Raw genomic sequence first — 27047 nt, forward strand, 5'->3', positions numbered from 1 at the left:
GTGTCAGGTGAGGGGCAGCTGGGGTTAGGGAAAGGGTTTGCACCAGAGGGCAGTGGGCATGGAACAGGCTGCTCAGGGCTACAGCCCCAAGTACCGGCGTTGAAGGACAGCATTCTCAGACACTGGGTCTGAGAGTGGGTGATTTTTGGATGGTTTCGTGTGGAGCCCAGAGTTGGACTCTGTGATCCTTGTCAGTCCTTCTCAGATTGGGATATTCTGTTATGCTATGATTCAAACGAGTGAAAGATCTCTACAGCCTGCTGTGTGCAATATACTTCAGGGCCTGCACAGCCTGGAGATTAGCAAGAAAAATACCAAAAAACTTACCAAACCTTAAACTCTGAGCTCTCTGCCAGACATTTCCAAAGAGAAGCGTCTCCCAGCAAGCCTTGCAACTTGGCTGCTTGAAGCTATGGGCTTCATTCTGAGGTAATGGTTTCCATCCCAGGAGTTTGGAATTACGAAGGACCATTATAAAGCGCTCTTGGTGACCTAAGGAAATGGTCACAGCATAAAGAGCAAATAATTTGTAACTGGCTTGTTTCCAGCATTTAACTGCACATTAGAAGACAGAACTATGCGTTCGAGGAGATGAAGACGCTGACCACGAGGCTCACAGAGCACAGCAGCCCCAGCGCATCCCGGCCGGGGCCGGCACGGAGGAGGGCTGAGGGCCGGGCCCCCCCGAGGACCCCAGAGGGAGGGGCCGCATTAAGGAGGGGATGGGAGGCCGTAGCCTTTAGAGCCGCGACGGCAACGGAGCGGGGAGCAGTGGGCGATGCCGTGGGGCGCCCGCCTGTGGCTGTGCGCGGCCGTGCTGGGCTGCCTGGCGGCGGCGAAGCCCCTCCGGAGAGGTAAGCGGGGCCAGGGGTACATGGCCAAGGGGGAGCGCCGGGTGGGCGGATGCTCCGCTCTGCTCAGCGCAGGGAGAGCAGAGAAATAAAACAGCCCTTAACACGGTCTCCCCTCAGTGGCTCAGGTCCTCCCTCGGTGCTCGAGATACGTGCAGCGCGTTTCGCTGCAGTAGGCGTAACTTCATGAACTGACAAACTGAGCCTTGGTACCTGCGGGAGAACCTGCGGAGTGAGGCTGCCTGGGCTTTGGCTTTAGCTCTCCCATTCCCTCTGGTCCCTGTTCGCTTTTCTAGGAATGCTGATAGTTCCTATATATATTTTTAAATTGTTGTGCAGCTACTCACAAACTTTACAAAGCAGCCCTGAAGTGTAGATGTGAGCGGTGAAAAGTGTTCTGACACCCTTTCTGATAATGCTGTGTCAGTGTGTGCATGCTGATTGTTTCCTTCACCATTCCTTGAGCAGGAGTGTTTCTGTTCCCCTGCACTGCAATATTCTTCATTGCTAAAATGTCTGTAATCATGCTTTTCTTACATTTCTCATCCAAACTAAGGGTTTGCTTGTGGTGGTTACATTTATTTTTATATTTCACTTTAAAAATGTTACCCTAAATAAGTATTTCAGGATAACTTCTTTCAAAAAGTCACCTCATTTCTAGTTGAATATTTTGTTTTAAATACACAAATGTGTTTGTTAGAAACAGCCTAAGCTCTAAAATTGCTGTGGGATGCAGATACGCTACTTCCTTTGCAATCAATAGATGCAAAAGAAAGGACACTCAGCATCAGAGTGCACACAGAGAATCATAGAATTCCCTGAAATGGAAGAGAACATGAGAATCATTGAGTCTAACTCTTACTGGTTGTGTTTATTTGTTTATATCCTGGGCTTTGGAGAGCAGAGCATACAAACTGCACCTGAAGAGCTGTGCCACCAGTCCCTGTTTGGCAGCACTCCCTGGGTGCCAATGCCCTCGCACCAAAGAGCCCCTGAGAGTTCCCTAGCTCACGCCAAGCCTGAGAGCAGGTGGAAACCATACATCAGCCTTTCCCTTAGTGCTTTGTAGGTGGTCACAGAATAATAGAAAGGCTTGGGTTGGAAGGGATCTTGAAGATCACCCAGTTCCAACCCCCCTGCCATGGCCAGGTTTGCAACCTACCAGATCAGGCTGCCCAGGGCTATGTCCAGTCTGGCCTTGAACACTGCCAGGACATTCACAATGTCCTGACATCCACAACTTCTCCAAACAGCTTGTGCCAGAGCCTCCCCACCTTCTGAGTTAAGAATTTCATCCTAACAACTAAAGTAAATCTCCCCGCTTATAGTGTAAAGCCGTTTTCCGCTCATTTATAAGCCTCCCTCCAGTACTGTAAGGCCGCAGTGAGGTTCCCCCCAGGGCCTTCTCCAAGCTAAATAAGCCCAGCTCCCTCAGCCTTTCTTTATAGGAAAGGTGCTCTAGTCCTCTGATTGTCTTAGTGCCCCTCCTCTGGGCCCACTCCAACAGTTCTGCATCCTTCTTGTGCTGGCGGCCCCAGGCCTGGATAAAGTACTCCAGAGGGGGGAGTACCTCATGAGAGCCGTCAATGATCTCCCTCTCCTTGCTGGCCGCCCCTCTTTTGTTGCAGCTCAGGATACAGTTGGACTTCCAGGCTGCAAGAGCACACTCCTGGCTCATGTCAATCTTTTCATCTACCAAGACCCCAAAGACCTGCCAATAACTCTCAGCCAAGCGTCCTGCCTAAAAATTTAAATTTTGTGTCTGGACTGTGCTTAGAAGACAGTGCTCCAGAAACAGTTGGCATTGGCACTTCAGAGATTTAATCTCTGTCTCTTGAAAATACTTGCATTGTAATCTATTCAGACGGATAACTGGAAAAGTCTACCAAATATGGAAAGCAACCAGAAAAATCTCAGAATAATTCAGTGTAACATAGTATGAAGTTTAGGACCAAACAGCAGGGATGCATTAACTAAAACAATACATTAGAGTTGAGGTTTTATTTACAGCTCAGGTTTTCATAACTCAGGAGTGGATTTAATAATCAGGTCTCCATCTTTCAATTAAGAACCAGCTCTCCTCCTCAGTGTCTGTGATATGTGTGGGTCTGGTCTACAGGGGTTACTTTCTCACAGCAAAAATAGCATTGTTATTTTTGTATTTATGTGCCCATAAATACAACAGTTGTACTTGCATCTGCTCTTGGTAGAGTTAGGTAGCACAACAGTTATACTTCAGATAGGAATATTTTAGTCTGTATTACTGATTACTGTATTACAGATGATGGCAATTATTTTCAGTTGTTTTGCAGAAAAGGAGGAAAAAGAAAAGGAAAAGGAATGAAGGAGTGCTAGACAACATGAGATTTCAAAAGAAATAGCTATGAAAATGCTAGCTAAAAAGGGAGAAAAATATATGAGGAGCTGTGTGACATTTTAAAGTGATGTGCATAATAATAAAAAATGTATAATTTGATCTTTAGTAAGATTTATAACCCTATTACAAGTGAGTACAGTCAGCTGTTTTAGAGATCTATCAAACGATGATCTAATTAAACTGCAGAGAAAAAAAATAAAGACTTGTCTCATGTCTCACTTGATTTATTGATGGAAGACATAAGAGATATTAATTGTTTCTGGAGTGTTTCAGTTACAGGAAAGAAAACTAATGAGAGTGCTGTATGGAAGGTAGAATTCCAGTAAAAAAATAGAAGACAGGAAGAAACTTTTGCCATGGTTCGTAAACTGCTTGAGCTGAAGCTTGCTTGGAAAAACACTTCAATAACACACATGACTGACCTTTGATTCTTCAAGGGCTTTTCTTCAAATTCCAGCGAGAGATAAATTCTCAATAAGGTCAACTTGTATGGACATGAATTGCCTACAGGCTATGACAAGCAACTCAGAAGCACAGTGGTGGCACAGTCAATCACATTGACTTCCATCTGCCCTTAGAGGGTAGAAGATAAAGCTATTGTTACCTGCTTGGGTAGCCTGAAGCCATATCAGATTAAATCTTTAGTCTTTGAAAGTCTATAGGAGCCTCATGCTGTGCGTGAAAGAAATGAGATCTGTTGTTTAGCTAGGGCATCTTCTACATTCAGAGGAGGATACTGTTCGATTTAGAAACTATCTTAAAATTGTAGTTTTCTGAACAGTGATATGAAACAATGCTCAATAATGCATCTGGTGCAATTTGAACCAGAATATTCTTGTAATCAGTGACACATTTATTTTTTACACCATGCAAAACATGGGACAAATATTAAAAACCCTGGGTGTGAGAACCTGCAGAATAGAGTAATAATATTCAAAATGTAATATTACACAGCTTTAATTACAGCTGAATTTTTTAAATTCATCCCTACTTTGACTTCCCAAACATATTTCTGAGCAAGAATGACCATTACCATTACATTACTTGCAAAAGCACCATTAGCTGGAACTTCTACTGTCACTATCTTTGGAAGGAGTAATCTGATTCCAAAGACTGATCTTACAAATTGTAGGGTGCAGTTTCATTTCTGAAAGAGCCTGCATTTTTTTTAGAAAATTGCTACAACTTCTACAGATTCTGATCCCTAATTTTACTTACCAGCAATTTTGAGGTTATTTTGAGGCCTTAAGTTCACTTAGATGTCCAAAAATCTGTTTGTCAGTTGTATTTAGTGCATGCCAGTCATGCACATTGACTTAAAATCTATGATTAAGTATCTATCAAATTCCATACTTACACCATAACCTGCTTTTATACATGCAAACTATATGTAACTGCAGCATCCATCCATTTGAGGGCATTCTTCATTTAATACATAGGAACACTGTGAAGTGTTACCCTATTTGCAAAAGGAAGACCCTTGGACAGACCTTTCTCATCTTGAAGTAAGATTTTGTTCCTTATGTATCAAATGTGCCATTTTTTTTCAGGTTGTTAGGTTTCATAGCCAGTAAAATGGCAAAATCCAGAGAGAAAGTGTACACTTTTCAATTACAAATTAACATGCATATTTATTTTTCATTTATTGTCCATGTAAACAAGGGAATATTACTGTGTGATTAATTTATTAAATTTTAGAGTGTTAACATAGTTATTTGTTGTCACTATTAAGTTTTCACTATGTTGGTCTGTAAAAGTGATCTCGTAGTGATCCTATCTCCTTATTGTCTGATAAAAAAAACACCCTTACTATCTAACATATCTGTTAAGCTCTTCATTTTAATGCTCTTGCTTTACAGGTCTTGAATGCCATCCTGGTGGACATCAGATCCTGCAGAGCCCTTACCGAAGTGTTAATTTTGATTCATCCCACCTCCAGCAGTCAGCTATTCAGGATTTAATATGTGACCATTCCCTAGCACCAGGATGGTATCGCTTTATGATTTTTGATAAGCCTGCTGAGATGCCAACCAAATGTGTGGAGGTATTATTGCACCTTGTTTGTTTATGAAGAATGTACATGTTTTTCATAAGAATAATTACAATTATGGAGACTAATGTGAAAAAATGTCTCTGAATGAGACTGTATTAAAATATGTTAATCTGGCAATAAAATTTATGTGTTGAAAAATGTTACACTGAATGGAGTACGGCAAAGAACTCATGTATCTTTTAAAGCACCCAGAAACTGTTGTTTTAGTCCCTTCTAAAGGTGTCTCAGTGCAACATAGGAGGGATGTCCCATTTTAAAGCCGCAGCTGTGTGATGGGCAGTCTGCTCCTGAACCTACATGTGAGCATAGAAGACATATCCCAGTAATTATCTGGGTTTTAAAGTGATCATTCTAGAAGGAGGAGATTACTCCTAAAATGACTTCAACTAAGAGAGCTAACTGACTAGTTTTCATGTCATCTGCGAGTCCACTGAGATTCAAGAACTACTTAGAACATGTGGTACTCTAGACTTCTGATGCTTCATTTTGGAATTATTTCAACATCTTTTTAACAGTTACATTTGAAGAAGATATATCTTTGTAGCTTCCTATATGAAAACATTTCCTTATTTTAAAAAAGTGTCACTGTGTCATCAGGATGTATTATCTGTGATCCTGTGATTGTATACTGAATTGAAATTGCCTGGGCTTAGTCTCTTTAAAACAAACAACAAACAAACAAAAAAAATTCTTTTAAAAGAAATGCAAAACAGTTAAAAGTACAAAAAGTACATTGAGTGCAGGACATTATTGAAGAGGCTGCTATTATGAGGGCTGTTACGCTGAAAAACCTTGAGCAAAGTGTATTTCCTGAAGGACTTCTTCAGTTAGATTTAATAGGAACAAATTGACTTAATAGTAGTATGTCTCTCAAAGCAGACATTTCTTCACAGAGAATCAGGATGATAAAACAGGGAAAAAAAGTCTGTTTCTCAGAACACAGGGTAGTTCAGCAAGATAGCCACTCAGATAACCTAGAGGAGTTTTAAAAATCTCACCCAGTCTATCTGTGCTTAGTAAATATGCAGTCAAAAATGGCTGCCATCCATATATAGAAGAGTCCAGGTAATTACGGTTGGCAAGAGATTGATTCAAATATTATTCAGCAAATGAAATTCATGCCCTGATATCTACTCTTCTTTAACTGTTAGGAAAAACAAGGCCATTATTTTGAAATAATCAAAATCAAAACATTAAAATTGAACTTAAAATGGATATCTTGTTTAGGAAATTTCCTTCTTGTATGTGTTTTATAACTATACTTAATCCTTGTCAAAGGTTCAGGCTCTGCTTAAACATCCTTCTCATGGATTCTGTTTGCTCAGTAGAGGACTCAGAGGACTGATAGAGGACTCAGGCACACTCGATGTCCAACCTTTGGCTTGCCTGAGTTGCATTTTGTGAAGAGGAGTTATCTTTGGCCACAAATAAAATATATAATATAGTTAATGTATATAGCTAATAGAACCTCTTTTTTAAAAATATATTTTAAGCCAAATCATAAGAAAAGCAACAAAAACATAAAACAAGTAGATTGGACACAAATATGCTCAGGAGTAAGAAAAAAGTGTACTTTTGAGGTGAAAATTGCTAAGTGAGCATGCAGTTGTATTTAGATTTCAGACCAAGAAGTGTAAAGACAACATGGTCTAAGACCAGGTTTTACTGTCTGGACTGTTTCGAGCTACATGGCAGCTTCCCTAATCTGAAGACCTCAAATAGCCACCGTGATTTCAGGAGGATGGAGGGCTGTTCCACAGCACTGTACTCTTCACACTTGAACAAAAAAACACTGAGCAAGACTTTTGTATGGGAGAGAGGGAGCACCAGCTCTCCTTCATCACCTGTTGTGTTGGCATCTGAACCACAGTCCTTGTGGAGTCCTCTGCTTCATAAACATAAACGGATTTATGGTTGCAGAAGTTGTGGTGGCTCCTGGTTAAGTTCTTCAGGCACTAAATTGTATTTTGCATATAGAAAGAGATTTCATGATACTCATGAGCACTTAAGTCTCTTTTATTATGTGTATTTGTGTTCAGATTTGAGGACGTAAAAAAGCAAGATCTCAGTTATACCATCTGAACTTTGCTAGTAGCTAGTGCAAGAATATGAGGATTAAGTATAAATGTACATTAACTATTTTCTGACATTTTTTCTCTGGTGTTTCAGATGAATCACTGTGGTACTCAAGCCCCTGTCTGGTTGTCTCTGAAGGAGTCAGAATCCATGCCTCGACCTGGTGAGATCAAGCAGCTCACAGCCTGTGCAACATGGAAATTTTTCTTCAGCATGTCCAAAGACTGCTGCCTTTTTCGAATCCCTGTCAGTGTGAGGAACTGTGGAGATTTCTTTGTTTACTTACTACAACCCACACAAGGATGCATGGGTTATTGTGCAGAAGGTGAGAAAGTATGTACTCAAACGCATTTAAGAGCATATATTTATCAGTAAATGTGGTTTTCAACTGAATATCAGCATAACTATTTCATTCTAATCTTCTTAAACAGAAGTCTGATAAGTATTCAGATGTCTAACATATCACCAGATGTTTTCTGGTGTTTGGTCATTTTATAGTTATTCAAAAATAGCTGAAAATAACATAAAAGCAAGTAAGTGATGTTTCTGTGAAAATGTGGTATTTTGTAAGATATTTTGCTGATTATGTCTGGCAATAGATACATGTACTAAAATTTTCTGCACTCTTAATTTTGATGTGATAGAACAATGTGTGAATTCACACTATACCCGTGTAATTTTCAGTTGATGCTCAATTATAGTTCAGAGCCCCCAAAATAAGGATCTATTTTTTTTCTTTTTCCATATAGTCAGATGGGGATGTAATACACATCTAGAAGTCAAAATTTAGACTGCCTACATTGGCACTCACATAGTGTGTATCGTCATTACTGAATGTCTCTGGTATTATGTGTAAGCATACATTTTCTTTAATAAACTGATGAAAAAAAATATATATACATCATTATACATATATACATGTTTATTTTTATTAGGAATATTTTTCTTACTCTAATTCTTCTAAAGAAGTTATAGATATTGTTACTGACAAATCTGTGTAGTAAGAGATTTTTATCAGTTCCTGTAACACACTGTCAGTGAAAATACTTGCAATACTTTTATGCACAGTATATTGTCTTGCTCTAAGTCATGCTCTCTATTACCAACTGCTTGCAAAATCTTAATAGCAGAACTGCTGGTGTTTTTTATGGTGCTTTATGACCCATCATTATCCCTTTGGGATCAATTGTTAAGTAATTCTCTGAGAGGTTATTGGCAGAAGAAAGAAAGAAAAAAAAGCCAGAAATAAGACATTTCAGAATGCAAGTGGCTGAAGCCATAAAGAAATCTTGCAGAATGTGACTTTGCATTTGCTTTCGGTGATGCGTTCATGAAAAGAAAGAGAATAAAAATGATAGGCAGCAGGCTAGCAAATTTTTACTGCTTGAAGACAAAACAGGGAAGAAAAAAAAAACTGAGTTGGCTCTGGTGACTTCTCTCAACTCTGAAGCCCTTTATTTAGGATTATATTTTGTATTTTTGTGCTGCTTTTTATATCTAGGTTACCGTACGTACTGTATTTCCTCTTTAATGCTGGATAGCTTTGTACACTTGATGCACATTTTCAAGCAGTCATTCCTGTGCAATACCAAAGCATGGAACACCAAAATATGCTTTAAATTCTTTTCAATGAACAAGATTTTCAGTTTTGCTGCTTTTAACTTAAAGTCCTTTTATTCCTGTTCAAAATATACTGATATTTTCATGTTTAATCAAAGTTCCACGGGTGGTTGTTGTTTTGTTTGTTTATATGAATGATGTTCAAAGTAGCAAACAGTACACGTATAGACATTGCTGAGTCTCATGTTGGAAAGACATTTTTTTTTCCTCCTAAGTAGGTCTGCAATGATTTTGACTGTCCATGGTTACAGTTAATAAATAAGTATTTAGATGAGGGTTCTAAAAGAGAAAGTATGCATTTGAAAGAATAGCTTAATTCCTTTTTATTCATTAGTAACATTTCTAGGTATCTGCTGCGTATATCTGTATTAAAGATGTAGAAGTGGTAAAACGTTCTGTACTCTTGCTCTTAGATACAGTCACTCAACTTGTGTTTTCTGCCTTATGGTTTTGTAGTGACTGCTACTGTAATTGTATATGAATCAGATCACAGCATTTTTCTGCTCTGGTAGATTATACTTTCATTAGTTTCTTTTAATATTTGATGTTTATTTTTCTTGTTATTGATTTTTTCTAATACGGTTTTGTTTTTTTTTTTTTAACATGGAGCAATATTTTAAGAGCACTGGTATAGTTAAGTGTGTAAATATGTGGGTTAGGAACAGTTTATAGTTGTTGTAGATGCAAAGCCACAGGCCTGTGATCCCAAGGAGATAGAAATTCAAGGCATCTGCAGCAGTAGGTATTTTCTTTTGACTTATTTTCTTTTAAAGATTTTTGTTTGCATCCATGACCCAGAAACTTCAACTTTTAGTTATATGTTGTCTTTAATAAAAAAGAAGTCCATGTTATCAACTTGGTCTAATGTAAAATGCACAATTTGGAGATAGCAGAACTGCAATTGCAAAAGTAGTTTTTCAGCCGAATGTTCAGAATAATTACCCAAAATTTTAAAAATAATTTAGGTCACTTTGATTTGCAGATAAATTTTGCAGATGAACTCCTGATGAATCACGGTGTTGTTTATTCTTTTCCTTCTTGCATAGCCCATTCTATTTTCTTCTTTGTAAGCAGAGAAAATATTTTTGTATGTCAGCCAAATTCCTTTGGTTCTTTCCTTAGCTCTCTTCTATCTGTTAAAATAATTCATTGCAATTAATTCCCTCAGTATTTTTTCCTCGTCAGCACCTTTGTATGGTCTAGAAAGTAATCCATTTTACTCATTTTAATCATGAATGTAGTATACATGTTCTCTCTGATTCTCTAAACAACTACTTAAGATTTCCATACATCAAGAGAGGTAAATATTATTATAAGGATTTTAATTGATAAAGTATATGTAAATGTTGCCTTATCCAATGTTTTTTCTTTTTGCATAGAATAAAAAGCATAAAAGACATTTTTGTTTGACTAGGTGAGGTGGCTCCTTCAACGTCTCCATCTGTGTCACCACCACTACCAGCCATTCCTGAGGTTGCAGCAGAGTTGATCAAAGGGAGTATTTACCTAAGATGTACCTTTGGCATTCCTTTTGCAAACAGCTCAGTTGGATTCATTGTGACTTGGTCAAGACTTTCTCCTGAAGGCATCAAAGAAGAACTGAAACATGAGAGAACAGTTCATACGTTCTCACTCTTAGAGTTAGATGGGACAAGTGTCAGACTTGGAGAAAGAGTATGTTAAAAATTACTATAATCTCTTATAGCTGCTTTGTCTAAAGACTTATGATTTCATAAATGCTCAGCAGATACTAACAATTGCTAGAGATGGAGTGCCAGCATTTTGCTGTATGATTTCTCTTGGCAGAAATGTACTGCCTCTAGTTTTTATTTACATCAACACTGCCCCTACAAATGTGGAAACGTCACAGAATATATCAGTAATTATCACTACTATTAATGTTTTGAGACTGTCTCAGTACACTATACCATGCCTCCAACAGATGTTTATTCAAGTTGAATCTTTTTTACTTTCTACTAGAATTTTGCTTGATATTGTGAATTAAGAGGATTTGGAATGTAACAACCTTAAGAGAGTGGCAAAGTGAGTTGTGGGAAACTGCTGTTGATTCAGCAGATAGATTGCTTAGAATCAATAATGAGCCACTGCTTGATGACTTTGTGTCAAGGATCAGATATAAATAGTTTGATACCCACCATCAAAAGCAGCAGTATGAGTAACTGCATTAGTTAATTTCAAATTTCACGGGTAGCAGAATGAATATCTACGTTCACCTGGTAACTTTTTGAAAAGCTAAAGCATCATCACATCTCAAAAAAGGATACGGCAAAACAGACAAAACAAACAAAAACAGCATCTAAAACAGTATTTAGCAGCACAGTACTGGGTCAGTGGAGAGAAATCACAATAAACTTATCCCATAGAAGATAATTCAGGCCCATAACACTGGGAAGAAATGGCAGTGAGAAGAGAGGAAGGGGCAATGATTGTTTTGTGTAATCTATGATCAAATGGGTATTCAACAAAATTAAAAGGCAACAAACATAGAATTGACAAAAAGAACTAAAAAAAAATAAAGTGTAGAATGCATGTCCACAATATATCATGATGTGCAGAAATATTCCAGAGGCGATTAGTTAAATGTGTGGAAATTTAGGTGCATGTTAAATGTGATGATTTGTATGCCTGGAGGAGATCTTGGAATATTTTGTCTCATTCAGTCAATTAAACAGCACCATTGACAGTTGGTAACTTTGGATGCAGACAGAAGCTTAGACTTAACAAGTTCATCAAGCTGACATCATGGCTGAGTTTCATATTCACTTCTTACCAAAAATATATTGTACTGTGTTGATTTTTTCTACAGGTCTACTGTAGCAGTTCTGCTTTCTTCATGGAGAAGCCAAGCATACATAGCAGTCCAGTTGAGAGCAAGGAATTTTTTGCTGGCATTAAGGTCATTTGAAAAGAAAACAATGTTTTACTTTTTTGTAGTGGGAGTCTTTCTGAGTACCAGTTCAGCAGATATGTAGCTATTCGTGCATTTTCTTTGGGTATGCTGGAAAATTTATATGAATGGATAATTTGAACATTTATGTAATTATTGTATGTTCCGCTCTAATAAGACCATGTAGGATGCTGAACAAAAGCAAGTGAATCATAATAGCCACAGTAGATAGAGAGTCCTCTAACTGTAAGGTACTCACAATATAATTATCAAGTTAACAAAGCATGTTGTCAGCAGTAGTGAACTCAGATTGGTCAAGTAGTGGAAGAAACAAACGTTTCTGTGTTTCCCTTGAGGTACAGGAAGACTGAATCAACATCTTATGCAAGCTATAACAACCCATAAACACCTTGATCTCCACCAGCTAAAGTAGACTCCAGTACATCCTCTGTAATTGTAAACTAACCAGGGCCATGGCTCAGACTTGAGCTCTGACTTGCTTTTGACCACTTAGCTGCTCTCTTGCACAATTTTAGACTATGCCAACTGTTTCTCCCAGAATATGGCTGACAGAGATCAGGGTCTGTTCCCATCTGGCCACGGGGATGAGGGAAGGGTCAAACCAACCTGCTTTGGCTTAGACTAGTATGCTGGGAAATATTTATAGGATGCAGGCATGAGCTGTGCCATGCCAATTGGTTAAAGGTGAAGAAGAGGTCCAAAAGGAAACTACCATAGATTTAGTTGTAGGTACCACTTTGTTTATTGGCCAGGAATGGGACACTGCACACACATATTGTGAAAATTTCCATGGCCTTGAGTGAAGATTTACCTCTCATAAAGCTAAGTGCATGCTTATGTTTCTGCAGATTAAGGGTCCAGATTAATCTCTTGTCAGTGGAAGTCATTTTATAGCACATAATATAAAATATGAATGCATTATTTTCCTTTTTATGTGAAGCTCCTAGGTAGCTTTTTTTTTGCGTACAATACGACAAATTGCCTATATGCTGGTTTCCAGAAGCTACCCAAAGAATGCATTTTTATGGTGTTAATGTACTTGCTAATCCCTTTCTTACTAGCTTTACCTCATCCTAGCCTGTTATTGACACTCTTTCCACACACTTTTTATAGTGTCCTCATCTTCTCCCAGTACGCAAATGCACTTCAGACCATCTAGATAACAAGTAGAGTGGGCCACGCGCCACACCATTCAGTGTATTTAGTTTTTCGTACTTTACTCCTTCCTGATCAGTAGGGGTGCTGTAGTTCACAAATGATGTTTGCATTTTAAGTATATTTTTTTCTGTGCTAGATACATCCAGAAGCGTATGATATATCAGAAGATGGCAAGGAATACAGACTGTCAATAGAAAGCAGAATCCCTGTTCCTTGTCCCGAATTTAACCAGGTTGAAAGTGACTGCAGAATATCACTAAGATTGAATACTGTTGATGAAGGCAAGTATTATCCTGATTCTGTGTGTGTGTTGCATTTTGTATGCTCATTGTGTTTTTCTAAATATTCCCTCTGATTTGCCTCTTTGGAGAATCTGGTGTATTATAAAATACTTTCTAAATTATTAAAATACTCAAAGGCCGTATGTACTGCTGTTGAAAGTATGGAAGAATATGTCCATCATCCATTTTTTATTTTTTTTTATGTACTGTGTTTTAAGTATTGTATACAGTCATGAAGTACTCAGGTTTTAGTCTTTCTTTGTCTGTAGTGCTCTGCTATGCCCAAGTCGCATGAACATGAAGTCGTGTGAACATCAAGGGGATCCTTGCCTATTCAGGCAGGCATTTTTGTCCCATCTGCAGGAATTCCACGACTTTCATTTGGCTATCAATGTAGAAAATTAAAATAATTTTCTTGGATGTGTGTAGGGAGAGGGTTTTCCATGATCATAGTCAAGGAAAATGCTCACTTACTTTCATTTGTGAAAAAAAAAAACCCACACTTTTTGTGTACATCACTTTGTACGTAAGTTAGCATTTATATTAACAGCAATATACAAAATGTGTCTTGATTAGATGAAAACTCATTAATGATGTGTTTTCATTAAAACAGGTAAAGAACAACTAGGTTTAAACTTGGCTCTTTCTTCTTGTCATGTGGATCTTCTCCAGAAACCCTGTAGAAATGGAATCTGTAGTCAAGCAATAATTTACTTCACTGCTGTGACAGACTTTATGCAGGACGGAGACAGAATTACCAGAATTACAGTCGAACCAATATCCAGTGAGAATTTCCTGTGGAATGGCTATGTTCCAGAAAGCGCAAAGGTTGAAAATCTAAGTGTTAAGATCTGTAAAACCAACAAGCCAGGAATGTGGCTGATCTAAACTGAGTTTCTATTTCAGTTGTGACATGCTGATTTACACCAAGATTTCGAAGTAGTCAATTTTTAATTGGTTTATTTCCATTAAAACATTGCCTTTTCATTTGGATTAAGTTTCTTACATTTGAATATTAACATAACTACTTAGAAATAATATAACCTGCTTATTATGAAATACATCAAGAACATAAATAATGTGCCTAAGTCTAACCTAATATGATTTACTATGCACTTTTTTGTTTTGAAGATTACTGTAAAGGATCTACCGACTGCATACTGCTACTCATTTACTGACCCTCATATAATAACGTTTGATGGAAGGTAATCACTTGATTGAAGCTTTAAATTTCAAGGGTTGCTGTTGTTTGTTTTTTTAATCTATGCTAGTGATGCAAGCTGTAGTTCTCTACAGTTCAGTTGTGCTATGTATTTCACTCTCTTGGATAATAGGATAAACATGCTCCACCTGGTTAAAGCTTGTTAGTCATATTTATAGTATTTATGTTTGAAAATACAAGTTTTAGGTTGTGACAAGTAAGTAGACAATTACCCTTTCTAGAGGAATATACCAAGAGAGAAATAACAGCTGTAGAATCTGAATGTGAAAGGTGGAAATATTATTAAATATGATCAGTGATAAATGGTTGAATAGACAAAACTATTTTAATGCAGAAGTATTTCCAGTCTTCAGCATAGCTCCCATATTTTTGGTGTACCTATCTGAATCCCTGTAAGGATCAAGTTGCTGGAAGCTATCTTCTGTCAGTATGACATTGTGATGAGTTCATTAATGTCACTGACAGCAATTTATTCGCTTCTGTCACTTGCAGCTCACTAAACCTTCTTTCCAAAGTGAAGACAGCTTCCTTAGCCACAGCTGGCATGGTTTTTGTATGCTTCTGTCTTTCTAATTGTTTCTAAATCATGGAAGAGTTCAAAACAAATACAAGTTCCACACATGGGACTTGTATATTCCCTGCTCAGCAGAAGCACATTTCTTGAAATGACAGTGTGAGAGAAAGAGGATATGTTGCCTGCACATAAGTGTGTTCAACACACAACACAGTTTTTCTTGTGAATTTGAAAGGAAGAACAGGTTGTAATGGATGCTCTGAGAGCACTGTTACTAACAATAGTAATAAAGTCACAGGAGTTATGCTGACTTGCGATTCTTTCTTCATTCGAAATTGCAGGGATGCCTTCAGTGGGTTTTTTAACCATCACCACATTGTGATCAAGCTTTCTTATGATGTAACAACCTACTGAAATATATTCCTGCTGGAATATGGTGCTGCACCTTTCTTTTTAAAGATAAATAGCATTGCTAACTTATTTTATAAACATGGGAAACAAAGAGAAAGGGAACTGCCCCTGCAGAATCACAGGTGATTGCATGCAGGCCATCTGCAGTTTGTCTTCTAGGCTATTAAACAAAAGGCAAATCACTACTCTGCAATTAACTGTCAAATGCCATTTATAGCCAAGAGACTGTTAAACTTGCAGAAAAAGTTTCTTTTTTCTCTTCCCCCCCCCCCCCTTCTTGCCACCAAATCATTAAATTGGCTATTCTAACTTTGCTTCAGGGAACAGATGGCTAACCCATAGGGAAAAAAAAAAAATGAAGTCACTATTTATGGTTTTCATCTTAAATCATTTTCAAATCTTTGGGAATAGGTTTTCTCCATCTTAATGAAGCAGACCTTTTTAAAAGTATCTGACTTTCTAAATCATTTCATCAAGGGTACTTGTACAGTCTTCAGCATCTGCACCTCACATGCACACAGTTAAGCATCTTCTTGCTCCTGCTGGATATTTGCATTGCAGTAGAAACACAAAGGCTAAGGAGCATCCCCTGATTGCCCGTTAGAATAGACAAAAGCACAATTAAAATGCATCAAAGAACAGCAGTGGCTTCATGATTATCTTTCCATTCACAAACATTGTCTACATATTCCATTTGTGATCCTTCTCTTCTTCCTTCTGTTTCTGCTTTAAATTTTTGTTTTAGAGCTGTGCAAAAGAGATATGGTGTTGTTTGTTTAGAACAAAGTTACTTGCGTTTGTGAACAGTACTCCTGTTTGTTTTTTTTTTCTTCTTCCCAACGATGCACAAAAATGTACTACAGTATCAAATCCTACCAAATACTAGAAATCTGTTTTAAGTTCAGTTACTGACACCTGGTGATATTATGCTTTTCTTTTGACACCAGACTCTATGACAATTTTAAAACAGGAACATTTGTTCTCTATAAGAGTACAGCTCGAGATTTTGAAGTTCATGTTCGCCAGTGGGATTGTGGAAGTCTTCAATATCCAGCATCCTGTAACTGTGGCTTTGTTGCCAAAGAAGGAAGTGATATAATTGCATATGATATGTGCAGTAGTCAGCTACATGAGTCACAGCCATACTTATCCATAATAAGTAGAGACACAACAGGAAGCAACGTCAGAATCACTGAATCCTACCTAGGAAGAAAAGTAACAGTAAGTTCATACTACTTTCGGATATAATAGCTATTTCAGTAATTATTTTTACCAATTCATACCAACTTCAGAACTAAAACATGCTTTATTTTCTGCAATTAAACACAACAATAATGTTTATTTTATAGTCATAGTAATTTGGCCAGTGCTTTGCTTGCAAGTGATGTTTGAAATTATGCAGAATTTTAAAATGAAACACTCCACTGCTATTTATCATTCTGTTGTCTGAAATGCAAGCACTAAAAACAGACCATTTCAGCTTGGATTTGTCTATTAGTATATTTAATACGTTTTTAATACTTGATAAATATTTAGAGAACATCAGGCAACAGAGAAATGAAATTCCTCACTTTTAGAGGCAAGGATGCTAAAACAAAAAATAAGTGACTTATTTGAAGTTGCACACCAAGTTCATAGAAACAACATTTAAACTTAGAAGTGAAAATCTTACATTGTCACTTCACCTATTCAGTCATCCGTGTATGATTATCTTTTCTTTCTCCTTTATGTGCAAACGTGCTTATTCTTCTTTAACTATGCCTCTCCCCCCCCCCCTTCCCCCCTCCTTTCAGTAAAAACATTGTTGAATTGTATTCTTTAATTCTTCTTATTAAGAAACTGAAAATCTTAATTCTTCTCAGTTTATTTCTAAAATGTCAGTATTTCTGCTGAGCATTGTGAAATAAAATAGTGAGTTTTTGAGAGTACTCTGGGCTATCCGGTACACTTCAGATCATATTTGCAGGTAGAAAATTCTGTATTAAGCCATAGAATTAGCACATAGAATCATATAGCTGGTATGCTCCCAACAAGTCAGTTTATATTACTAGAACTATCCCTTTCCATCTGGAGAGGGAGTGGCCCTTTTTCTTTGCTCACTTACTCTTTAATTATCTGTGGTTTTGCAGTCATTGACCTTCTGCTCTATACCTACTAATGATGGATGAAGCTTATTGCCTGAAATGTGCCATCTAGGTGCTTTTTGGGGCACACAGGATTTGTATCTACAGTGCTACACCAAAAGAAATAACAAAATTTGTATGATTCAGAATAGTTAGAACCAGAACTTAATGGGACATCTTTATATGCCTGCCTTTGTAAATCATTCCTTATCAATGAATGTACCTGATTTTATTAGGGAAAAATAAGAATAATGGTTCTCACAATTATATTGTCCATATCTTTTTAGGTTTTGTTTTCTTCTGGAGCTTTCATTCGTGCTGATATGAGTGAATGGGGAATGAGCATAACACTTAGGGTGCCCAGTTCAGATTACAGAAATACAATGGGGCTCTGTGGCACCTTCGATGGAATTGCAGAGAATGACTTTCACACTGCCAATGGTGTGGAAATTCCAAACAATTCTGATGCTCTTCTTTTGTTTATAAAGGAATGGAGGTAACAAAATACTTCTTTTTCAATCAAATGACAGTTTTTGGTTCAATCACTCCTTTGCGCTCTTCAAAAATTTGTAGAAATAAAAGAGAATTTTTAAGTTAATATCTGAGTAAATACAGACCAAAGAGCCAAATTTGTATTTAAGTAGGATTATGATGTAAAATGAATTTGCTTTGAACAAATCAGAAAAGATCTGCCTTCTTAACTCTTTTTTCCAGTATACCTTATTCCCATATATATATATATATATATTTTTACAATTTAACTGAGATCTGTAACCATATGTAGATTCTGTAATTTATGCTGTAGAAGTATTAAGCAAAACTGGCACAGATTATTAAAACAACAAAAATATATAGATAAGTTGAGATAGAATTTCTATTTTTCTTCTCTAGAATTCCACCAGGAGGTAGCTTGTTTGACAAGACACCTTCTTCATTACCATCTTCTAGGAAAACAAATTTCTGTGACTGCACATTTGAAGATGTTGGGTTAGATCCATCAGTACATAAACTAAAGGCAGTTTCTAAATCGGAACTTCCCCTGTCTTGTAAAGACAGTGAAAATGGTAGATTTCTTTCTTTGATACCTGGACTGGATGTCACTGCTGAGTATCTCAGCCCTATTGATCTTGTCAAAGGCTTAAACAAACATTCATCTGTACATGAAATGGATTCTGCTGCACTTCTGGAAAAGGAGGATAATCAAACCAAACTTCACAAATCATCATTAGTAAAGCCACATGTCTCTGCAACCTCAAAAATAAGTTCTGGTATGGAAAAAGAAAGAACTTCAAGCTCAGACATTAAAAGAATTTCTGATGGCTACAGTAATCAGAAAAGTCAATCTGCTACAAATAGAAGGAAGCGCCAAAGTTATTACAAATATCATCCAGTATTTCTATTCCAAAATCTAAGCCAAATGGATTTAGAGGCATATAGGTACTTTTTCCCAGAGGACCACACCACTGACAAAGACAAGAAGTTTCTTCCTTCTTGGCCCACACCTTCTGGCCTCACTGAGTCCAGTGCTCTGAGACTGTGCCAGCAGGCAATAGCCAATTCCAGTATAGGAAGAGCTTGTGGTGGCCTTCTTGGTAGGAGAATGGAAGATGCAATCAGTATCTGTGTTAAAGATTTACTGTTGAAAGATGACCTCAGATGGGCAGAAGCTTCATTAGCTCTTTTAGAGAATGAATGTGAGAAGAGAGTTTTAGAAGAAATAAACTACAGTCAACAGGAACTTCAGGGGTTTGTTGAGAACCTGCTTACTGCACTGAAGTGTCCCAGTCTGTGCAGTGGTAATGGAGAATGTACAGAATGGGGTTGTGCATGCTTTCAAGGCTATGGTTCATACGACTGCAGTATACTGTCTGGTAGGTGGGAAAAACAATGAGATTTACTAAAATAACAGTCTCTGTGTTTGTGCAACATATGTTTTACATCACTGTTTTTCTATCCTGCTTTTATTTTTTTCTCTTCGTGCACTGACAAGGGTTCCCTGTGGTGGGCCTGTTCATTATCCAGCAGTCTAGTTCCAATTTAATACAGCCATTATTGTTTTCTATTTAGCCTTCTTGTTTCCCAAGAGAAAAACATGGGCTTAGTTTATGGTATATCAGATTTTAAAATTTACTACTCAGTTTGCAATCCAGAGTACTGCCTCAAGAGATTAGTGTGTTTCCGCAGCTGTCTTCTTCAGGGAGATCTTGCCACATCCATACACTCCTGCAGTCCTGCTTATTAACTGGAAGTGGGATGTTTTGGCAATGTTACATTTCTGTAAACTGTTAAATGTGGAAGCAGAACTGATGGTGAAGAAAAAATTTAGCAAATAGAGTTAGGCAAGTTTTTTTCATTAAGTAAGACATTGACTGAAAATATAGATAAGCAGATAACACAGTGAGAATATGAGGTGTGGTTGAAAATTCAAAAGTCTTTCAGAACTGTTGATATTTTATAGTAGTATTTTTGTTACATTAATGTATTTAAATGGAGGAAGAAGTAAGAAAGTAATAAAACAGAAATATTTGCTTCCTCTTAAACTCAAATAGATGGGCTTGTGTATAGTCAAGTAGTCAAGTATATCAACGAATAAAAAAATGTTATAATTATGAAATAAACAAGAGAGCTTGGCTAAGCAGGTTATAAGAACAAAAAGAGAATAGATAGAATGCTTATCTACATCCTGAGCTTGCTGCAAAACTCCAGAGGAGGGATCTCCAGAAGAGACCCTTTCCTAGTGGTAGACAGCTCTAAAATGGGTCTAGGAAAGGTGGAGCCAGGTTCCACCTCTTCTGGCAGCACAGGTGAATTGCCTCCCAGGGCTGACTCATTGCTCACCTCAGGTGATCAATCAGAGATTCAGGCCGTGATCTAGCAGTTCCCATACAGCTTTGCTTTCAGAGGAAATATTTGAGTATTCTAAATTTTGTCAGTTTATTTCATGAACCACCTTCCACGTGTTTGTTTTCTTTAAACAAACAAAAAAATCCATTATAAATTATTGCAAGTAATTTTCGAGTTCCTATATCTAAAGCCTGAGCTTCATTTACATTTTACACTGCAAGTGTGATGTAAAGAGTCATAGCTGAGGCGATAGACTGCATATTCACAAGAGTTTGTTATTGCATGAATGTTTCATCTGCTTTATAAATCTGAAGTTCCAAGAAAAGATATAAAGCCTCGCTTTGAAGGTGAAATTCATTTTAATGACACAAAAGGTTACTGTTGTACCTTTTCCCCTTGCTCCAGATTTTGTTGTTGACACTTTTCTTAGTTGGGCAGAGAAATAAATGTGTTGCCTAAAGTAATTGTCTACATGAATGAGATCATTATATTGACTTTTATTTTCTAATCTCTACTTCAAAGACCAACCTCCAGAAATAATAGAGCTGGAAAATGCTGGGCTATGTGATATTCGTCAGTATGACTGCACGTCAGTGAGGGCTTTTGGACATGGCTTCAGAGAGTCATCGAATCTGAAGTGTGAAATTATCAGATTGCAAGTAGGTCTCCTTGTATAGTAATAATTCTGTTTAAATTTCTCTGTGAATAAGTAAAAACTATCTAATCATTTTATGTTGGTACAACCCAATGGTTTAGTAGAAGCTAAAAGCAGAGGCACTCAGCACTTTGCAGCAGGCAGTCAAATCTTTGCAAGATTGCACTTTCCTCACTGCTGAAAGTGCAAAACATAATGGGAATGTTCAGCAGCTAAAAGGAAATAACAGCAAACAGCAGATATCCATCTAGAAAGGGCAAAGGTAGTCCTGTTGGTGGCAACCAGGATGTTGCTTGTTCTTTCCATTCTTTTTCTTTTTTTTTCTTTTTAAGTGCTTATGGAGAGGAAATGAAGTACCAGTTCTTTGAAAAAGGACTGCAAGGTTAAAGACATCACTAGATTACTGTTTCAAACTCAATACTCAAAATAGCCTTTTTAAAAACATAATAAATCTGTTACAAAAAAGAAAAAGGCATTTCTGAGATGTCCATTTCCCAGGAGCAGAATACTGTGGCTATTTAATAATATGTCAGCTTTATAGCCTAGGTTCGAACAGAAGATTAAAAATACTGTACTGCAATGTCAGAGTAGTCTGTACAGACAGAATGTTTTTAGTCAGACCTAGAATTTGCCCAAGGCAAAATTAAAAGCCATTTACAAGTGTTAGTCTGAAATGAACAATCTGTGATTACAAGTTTTTACATTGTATTATACATGAGAATAAAAAAAACCTGCCAAATAAAACTGGTTTTCACTCGTGATGACTGGGGGGGAGAGAATGACAAAAGGGAAAACATTCAATAGGAATCTTCTGCTCCTGGGACAACCAAAAAATGCTTTCCTTAGTTCTAGTAGATGCTACAGTTAAGCAGTGTGGGGGGTTATAGATGTTTTTTTCTTGTGCACATTTATCCAATCATCTGCTAGTTGGCTTGAAATGGGAAAGTTAAGAGTATAGGTTAAAAGAGTTTCAGACCATCTCACAGATAATTATTGGGAATTTGATAGCAATAATTTGAATTGCCTCTGTCTTAACTCATGACAAAATACTCCGATACAACACTGTTTGTGGTAGTATACATGGCTCTGAACTACACAAACATTCTAGATAATCTCTTTTATTGTCATCTCCTTTGTTGTTGTCTTTTTTTAAATTTTATTTTGCATTTTTTAAATTTTCTTCCTGAAACTACCAAAGAAAATAAGTTTGTTTCCTTTTAATTTTCTGACTGGAATAATGGTGGCTTTGTGCAAATGCCAGTGGAGTTACAACACATAGCACTTCTTGTGGGTATTTTGAGATAAGTTCAACTGATCAAAATTTCCTAGAAGCATTTTTGCTGAATTTAGACTTAATACACTCACATTTCTCATTTGTAATGCTTCCTCTTCTGAAAGATTAAATCACATTGTTTGTCTACAGGCTGTCCTACCATGCACAGTGCTGTAAGAGATGATTCAGAGAATTTTGCACTGGAGTACTTCACAGATACATAACTAGTGTGCATCTCTTGGTAGAGCTTTCAGCAGGACATGACCAAGGAGTTAATGATTACACATTAAGTATTAATACCAGAATTTATTTAGATCTTGCAAAAGATAAGAATGTTTATAATCCCCCTTACTTTGTTCTAGCAGATTTGGAGATTTTTAATTGATTTTTGAGCGATAATATTTCTGAAAAAAATATCTGAATGTGTCTCCAGCTGATAACAAATGGCTTCTGGAAAAATAGACTGCATCACATTTCAAAGAGTCAAAGATCTCAAAATTGCGTATACATGAATGCTTAGTTTTTACATTTTTACTTACCTTTGCCATTAATTAATTAGCACAGGATGAAAGAATGTCGAAAAAAGTTTGGTTTGAACAAAAATAGTTAATTTGTCTTTTGAGCATTTTTTAAAGTGGTTTTTTTTTATTTTTATTTTTTTTATTTTTTATTTGAAAAAGTGCAAAACTGTGGTCCCTACATCAGGGTTGGGATTAAATAAATGTTTCACTTCGTTACAGTAACAAAAAAATAGCCAACTCAGTAAAACTTAGTTAAGCTCAACGTGATTTTTATCTTGTTGTTCTCTCAATTCTTTATCTACCTATTTTATTTTATACATTTGACCCTGCTTCCTATTGCAATCCATACTTCTATCATGTAGTATTACCATCCCTATTCTGTTATCTTGAACTCTCAAGACAGATCCTTGGGTAACTTCCCTTCCTGGAATATAGAAAAGAAAACTACAGGGTTAATGTTGTAATCTGTTCATTTGTGCAGAAGTTTAGTGGCTAACTGCCAGTATTTGCTGGCACCCAAAATCATAGCTGAGTATTGCCAGAACCTCATCTGTTCATTTGACTAAAGTTTGTCCACTTCTGTGAGCAGAGATAGAGAGGCATAAAGTAATTGAGACATTAGATCAGTGATACTTTATAGTGATACTTTAAAGTGATACTTTAGAGGATCACCCACTGCTTAACTCTTCCATAACTCTCCAGATTGAAGAATTTTTCTTGGTAATGCCATGCCAAATTGCCAGGCACCAGGAAAGACTTCTCTTCTTTCATTTTAACAGGCTCAGGTAGAAATCTATTTGTGGGGGAAAAAATGACATATTTCCCACATCATTCTAATCCAGAGAAGTAGACACATTGAAACACTAAGCAATACATGTTTGTTTGTTTTTTTTTCTCTGATAAAAATATTTTCATATTCCATTTCACTGAAAAACAAATTATTTGTCCTAAAATTTAGTATACTGATAACCAGTGGATTCCTGGAGAGCCTCTAATTATGTCAGCTGCCTTCCAAAATGTCAGGACTGTCGACTGCGAGTTACCGAATAATGGCCCACAGTCTGATGTCATGGATCTGGTTGATGATAAACCCATTGCCTGGTGGAAAATAAAGGTACTTGCAGAAATTTCAAATATTCACTTACAGATACTAAGATGAAACTACACTGTGTATATAACTATTATTTTTTAATGGTACAGTGGATGGAATTCAGCTTGCTTAACATGGCGTCTCATTTAACTTCTTAAGCTTAAATACAGAGTGCTTCCTGCAAGGGGACTGCCCCCTATAAGGGGCTACCCCTAGAACCTATAGAAGGATGCATCCTTTGAAAGTTGAAGGTAAAGGCCAAGTAGTTACCCTAGTGCATTTCAAATGACATTCAATATGTTGACAGAAAAAATGAGTTGAGCTCAATGTATATACATGAATGTTTGTGCGAGGTAGACATCTAAGGTATCACGCAGTTGGAGTCAATAAGGTCAATAGACCCTAAAAACTGGTCATTCTATCCTAGCATAGACACCTACATGTGGTCAGTCAAATACCTGCCTAATCTTGTTGATATAATTGATTAGAGTTTTGCTGACTATTACAAGAGTTTAAACAGCTAAATGCAGTGCCTGTCATTGAATTGAATCCCAGGATAGCAGTCAGCGCTGCTGAGATGTTGATACCTATGTTGATTAAACTACTTTTACTCTATATCTTTTACTCTACGTCTTGCAGATTTCTAATGATGGATTAACTTACAGCAATTCTAAAACAATGATAATATACGATGGAGCCTGTCAGATATGTGAACTACAGGAATCTGGATTATGTGCACTAAAGGTATATATTTCATTCTTCTGTGTATATTACTAAAGTATGCATCCCTTCAGGTAGAAAAAACACACATCCTGTACTCATTTACAACAGGAATTTTTCATGCCCAGAAATGAAAAGCACCAGAGGAGAAGCTCAGAAGAGAAAAATTTGAAGGAAAAAAGCAATAACAACAACAACAAAAAACACTGTATATAATTAACAAGTAAAACCAAACATACTGTTATTTGTTTACTTCTAAAAGTACAATGTAGGGTTAGGTTTGATTAGGATTAGATTTATTAGATTTGGACACTACAAATGCAAAATTTTACAAATAGACAATTCTGAAATTTGCTGTTTGACAACTGAAAATTAATGAGTCACATTGTCATTTCTCTAAAAGGAGAAAACATGCAATATAGATGGACTCTGTTACGGTGAAGGTGACACGAATCCAACCAGCCCTTGCTTACTCTGCAGACCCGACACATCAAGGTTAAGTTGGTCAGTTGTTGAAAGTAAGTTCTAAATAGTTCTGATTGTCTTCTCTTTGATTTTTTTTTTTTTCCCTGTTCACAATAACTGACAAGAAACTTCTGAAGTTAACAACTCTTTGAGCCTTCTTAGCAGTTAACAGTATTTTGATTTTTGGTACAGCCATGTCCACAAGTGTTTGTCTTCAACATTTAGGAATAAAAGGTCTTTCCCAACAATCAGGTGCATGTTCTGAGGCAAGGTTTTTCTTTCACTTTTTTGAACAGTCTATGTGCAGATATTGAATAGTCTGTATACACATAATTTCATCATTGGAAAATTCAGAGTGGAAGGGGTCTCATGATGCCTGTGTCCATCCTCCTGCTTAAACGTCATCCGTGAGCTCTGTTGTACTCAATCACTAATTAACTTAGGGTGTTACTAGTAGCACTAGTAGCATTTTGTTGATCTCCTCATCAACAAACAGTGGATTCAGCAACCTGTGAGTCCACAACTGCAGGCAGAGCAATGAAAATCAATCCGAAATTGCAGTTGAAAATTGTATAAATTATCTAACTTACAATGTGAGCAATGTAGCTCTGCATAAGCTAGGCAACAAGCAGCTTTTCTGTATACATATGTCTATGAAAATGCTCTGTAAAGAGCTTTGCATAAATGTTGTTAACACCCCATAGACCTACTAATGATGTTTAATGCAAGATTTTGTTCCATAGAGTCTTTGACTTATACCAAACAAGAGGTGAACACAAGAAACTGGATTAAAAGGCAGGTCATGTTAATTAACCACTTAATATTTGGACATAACTCACATTGATTGCATAGATGTATGGCCTAAGCAAATACTTCACTGTATATTTATGAATCTCATACTTCAGTCCAATTAGAAACCATACCACGAAAAGAGGACCATCATCTAGAGTTTCTATTTTCTGTCTCGCTATAGTACAAAATTCTAGCCTAGTAGCTGTAGATCTTTTGGTTCAGCTTTCCCATCAACCAGCTTTCCCCATCAACCCAGGTCCATCATATCTCAAATACAAGAATCCCATCATGTTTCATGGGGGAAGTGCTGGCATGACTCTGCCTGGATTAGTATGGCTCTTGTATGAATGGGACTTTTGGTGACTGTCTCAATCTCTTCCTAGTTCTAACTTTTTATGATTTTCTGTACTTTCACTTTTAAACTGCTACAGTTTATAAAAACAATTTTTAATTTCAGTAAATTTTGAGGCCTTTTTCTATGTAAATGCAATCAGTCTTTACAAGCTCTTACATACTCTAAGTAATTTCTTGTTAATGTTACAATTATAACGAAAATATCTATTTTTTTCCTGTACTGTTGAAATGATGTTAGAACTTAAAAGAAATAGTCACATATGTCTTCCTTAACAGAAAGATATGTTCCTTTAAATTTTTTATAAGTATATTGTAACTCTGCTTAAAAGAGAAAATATCTCCTTTGTTACAGACAACCAGCCTCCTGTGCTTGAAACTTTTCAGGGTATGCTACAGACTTTTTATGGAGAAGATTTTGTATATCAGTTTTTGGCTTCAGATCCAGAGGGCTCTGCTATTCTTTTCACATTGGAGTCTGGTCCTGAAGGTGCCAGTCTTTCCCCATCAGGTCTCCTTTTGTGGAAAGCTGTGTCAAAGAATCCCCATAAATTAACATTTTCTTTGACAGATGACTGCAATGCGGAGACTAAGGTAGAAATAGAGGTAATTAATATTACAGTAAAATGACTCATGCTAGTAAGATATGTACAGTATCTAATTACAATATTCATTGCTAGTTCATAAAAAGAGAAAACTATCTTATTTGTCTTGCTTTGTA

At 36.8% G+C, this 27047-nt stretch overlaps 1 protein-coding gene across 1 annotated transcript in view; it reads left to right on the forward strand.

Annotated features, from left to right (window-relative positions):
* Positions 1–778: 778 nt before the first annotated feature.
* VWDE (von Willebrand factor D and EGF domains) overlaps positions 779–27047 on the forward strand; it is a 38305-nt gene continuing 12036 nt past the window's right edge. Inside the window, exons 1-16 of the mRNA XM_042888963.1 lie at positions 779–854; positions 5088–5272; positions 7451–7682; positions 10392–10651; positions 11805–11894; positions 13201–13345; positions 13959–14173; positions 14477–14550; positions 16440–16713; positions 17903–18111; positions 18507–19486; positions 20982–21118; positions 23867–24022; positions 24638–24742; positions 25122–25236; positions 26682–26932. Of these exons, the coding sequence (XP_042744897.1) occupies positions 779–854; positions 5088–5272; positions 7451–7682; positions 10392–10651; positions 11805–11894; positions 13201–13345; positions 13959–14173; positions 14477–14550; positions 16440–16713; positions 17903–18111; positions 18507–19486; positions 20982–21118; positions 23867–24022; positions 24638–24742; positions 25122–25236; positions 26682–26932 (3504 nt within the window). The remainder of the gene's footprint in view (positions 855–5087; positions 5273–7450; positions 7683–10391; positions 10652–11804; positions 11895–13200; positions 13346–13958; positions 14174–14476; positions 14551–16439; positions 16714–17902; positions 18112–18506; positions 19487–20981; positions 21119–23866; positions 24023–24637; positions 24743–25121; positions 25237–26681; positions 26933–27047) is intronic.

Source organism: Lagopus leucura, unplaced genomic scaffold (assembly GCF_019238085.1).
Source record: "Lagopus leucura isolate 7727_CA_CO unplaced genomic scaffold, USGS_WTPT01 Super-Scaffold_100157, whole genome shotgun sequence".
Classification (NCBI taxonomy): domain Eukaryota; kingdom Metazoa; phylum Chordata; class Aves; order Galliformes; family Phasianidae; genus Lagopus; species Lagopus leucura.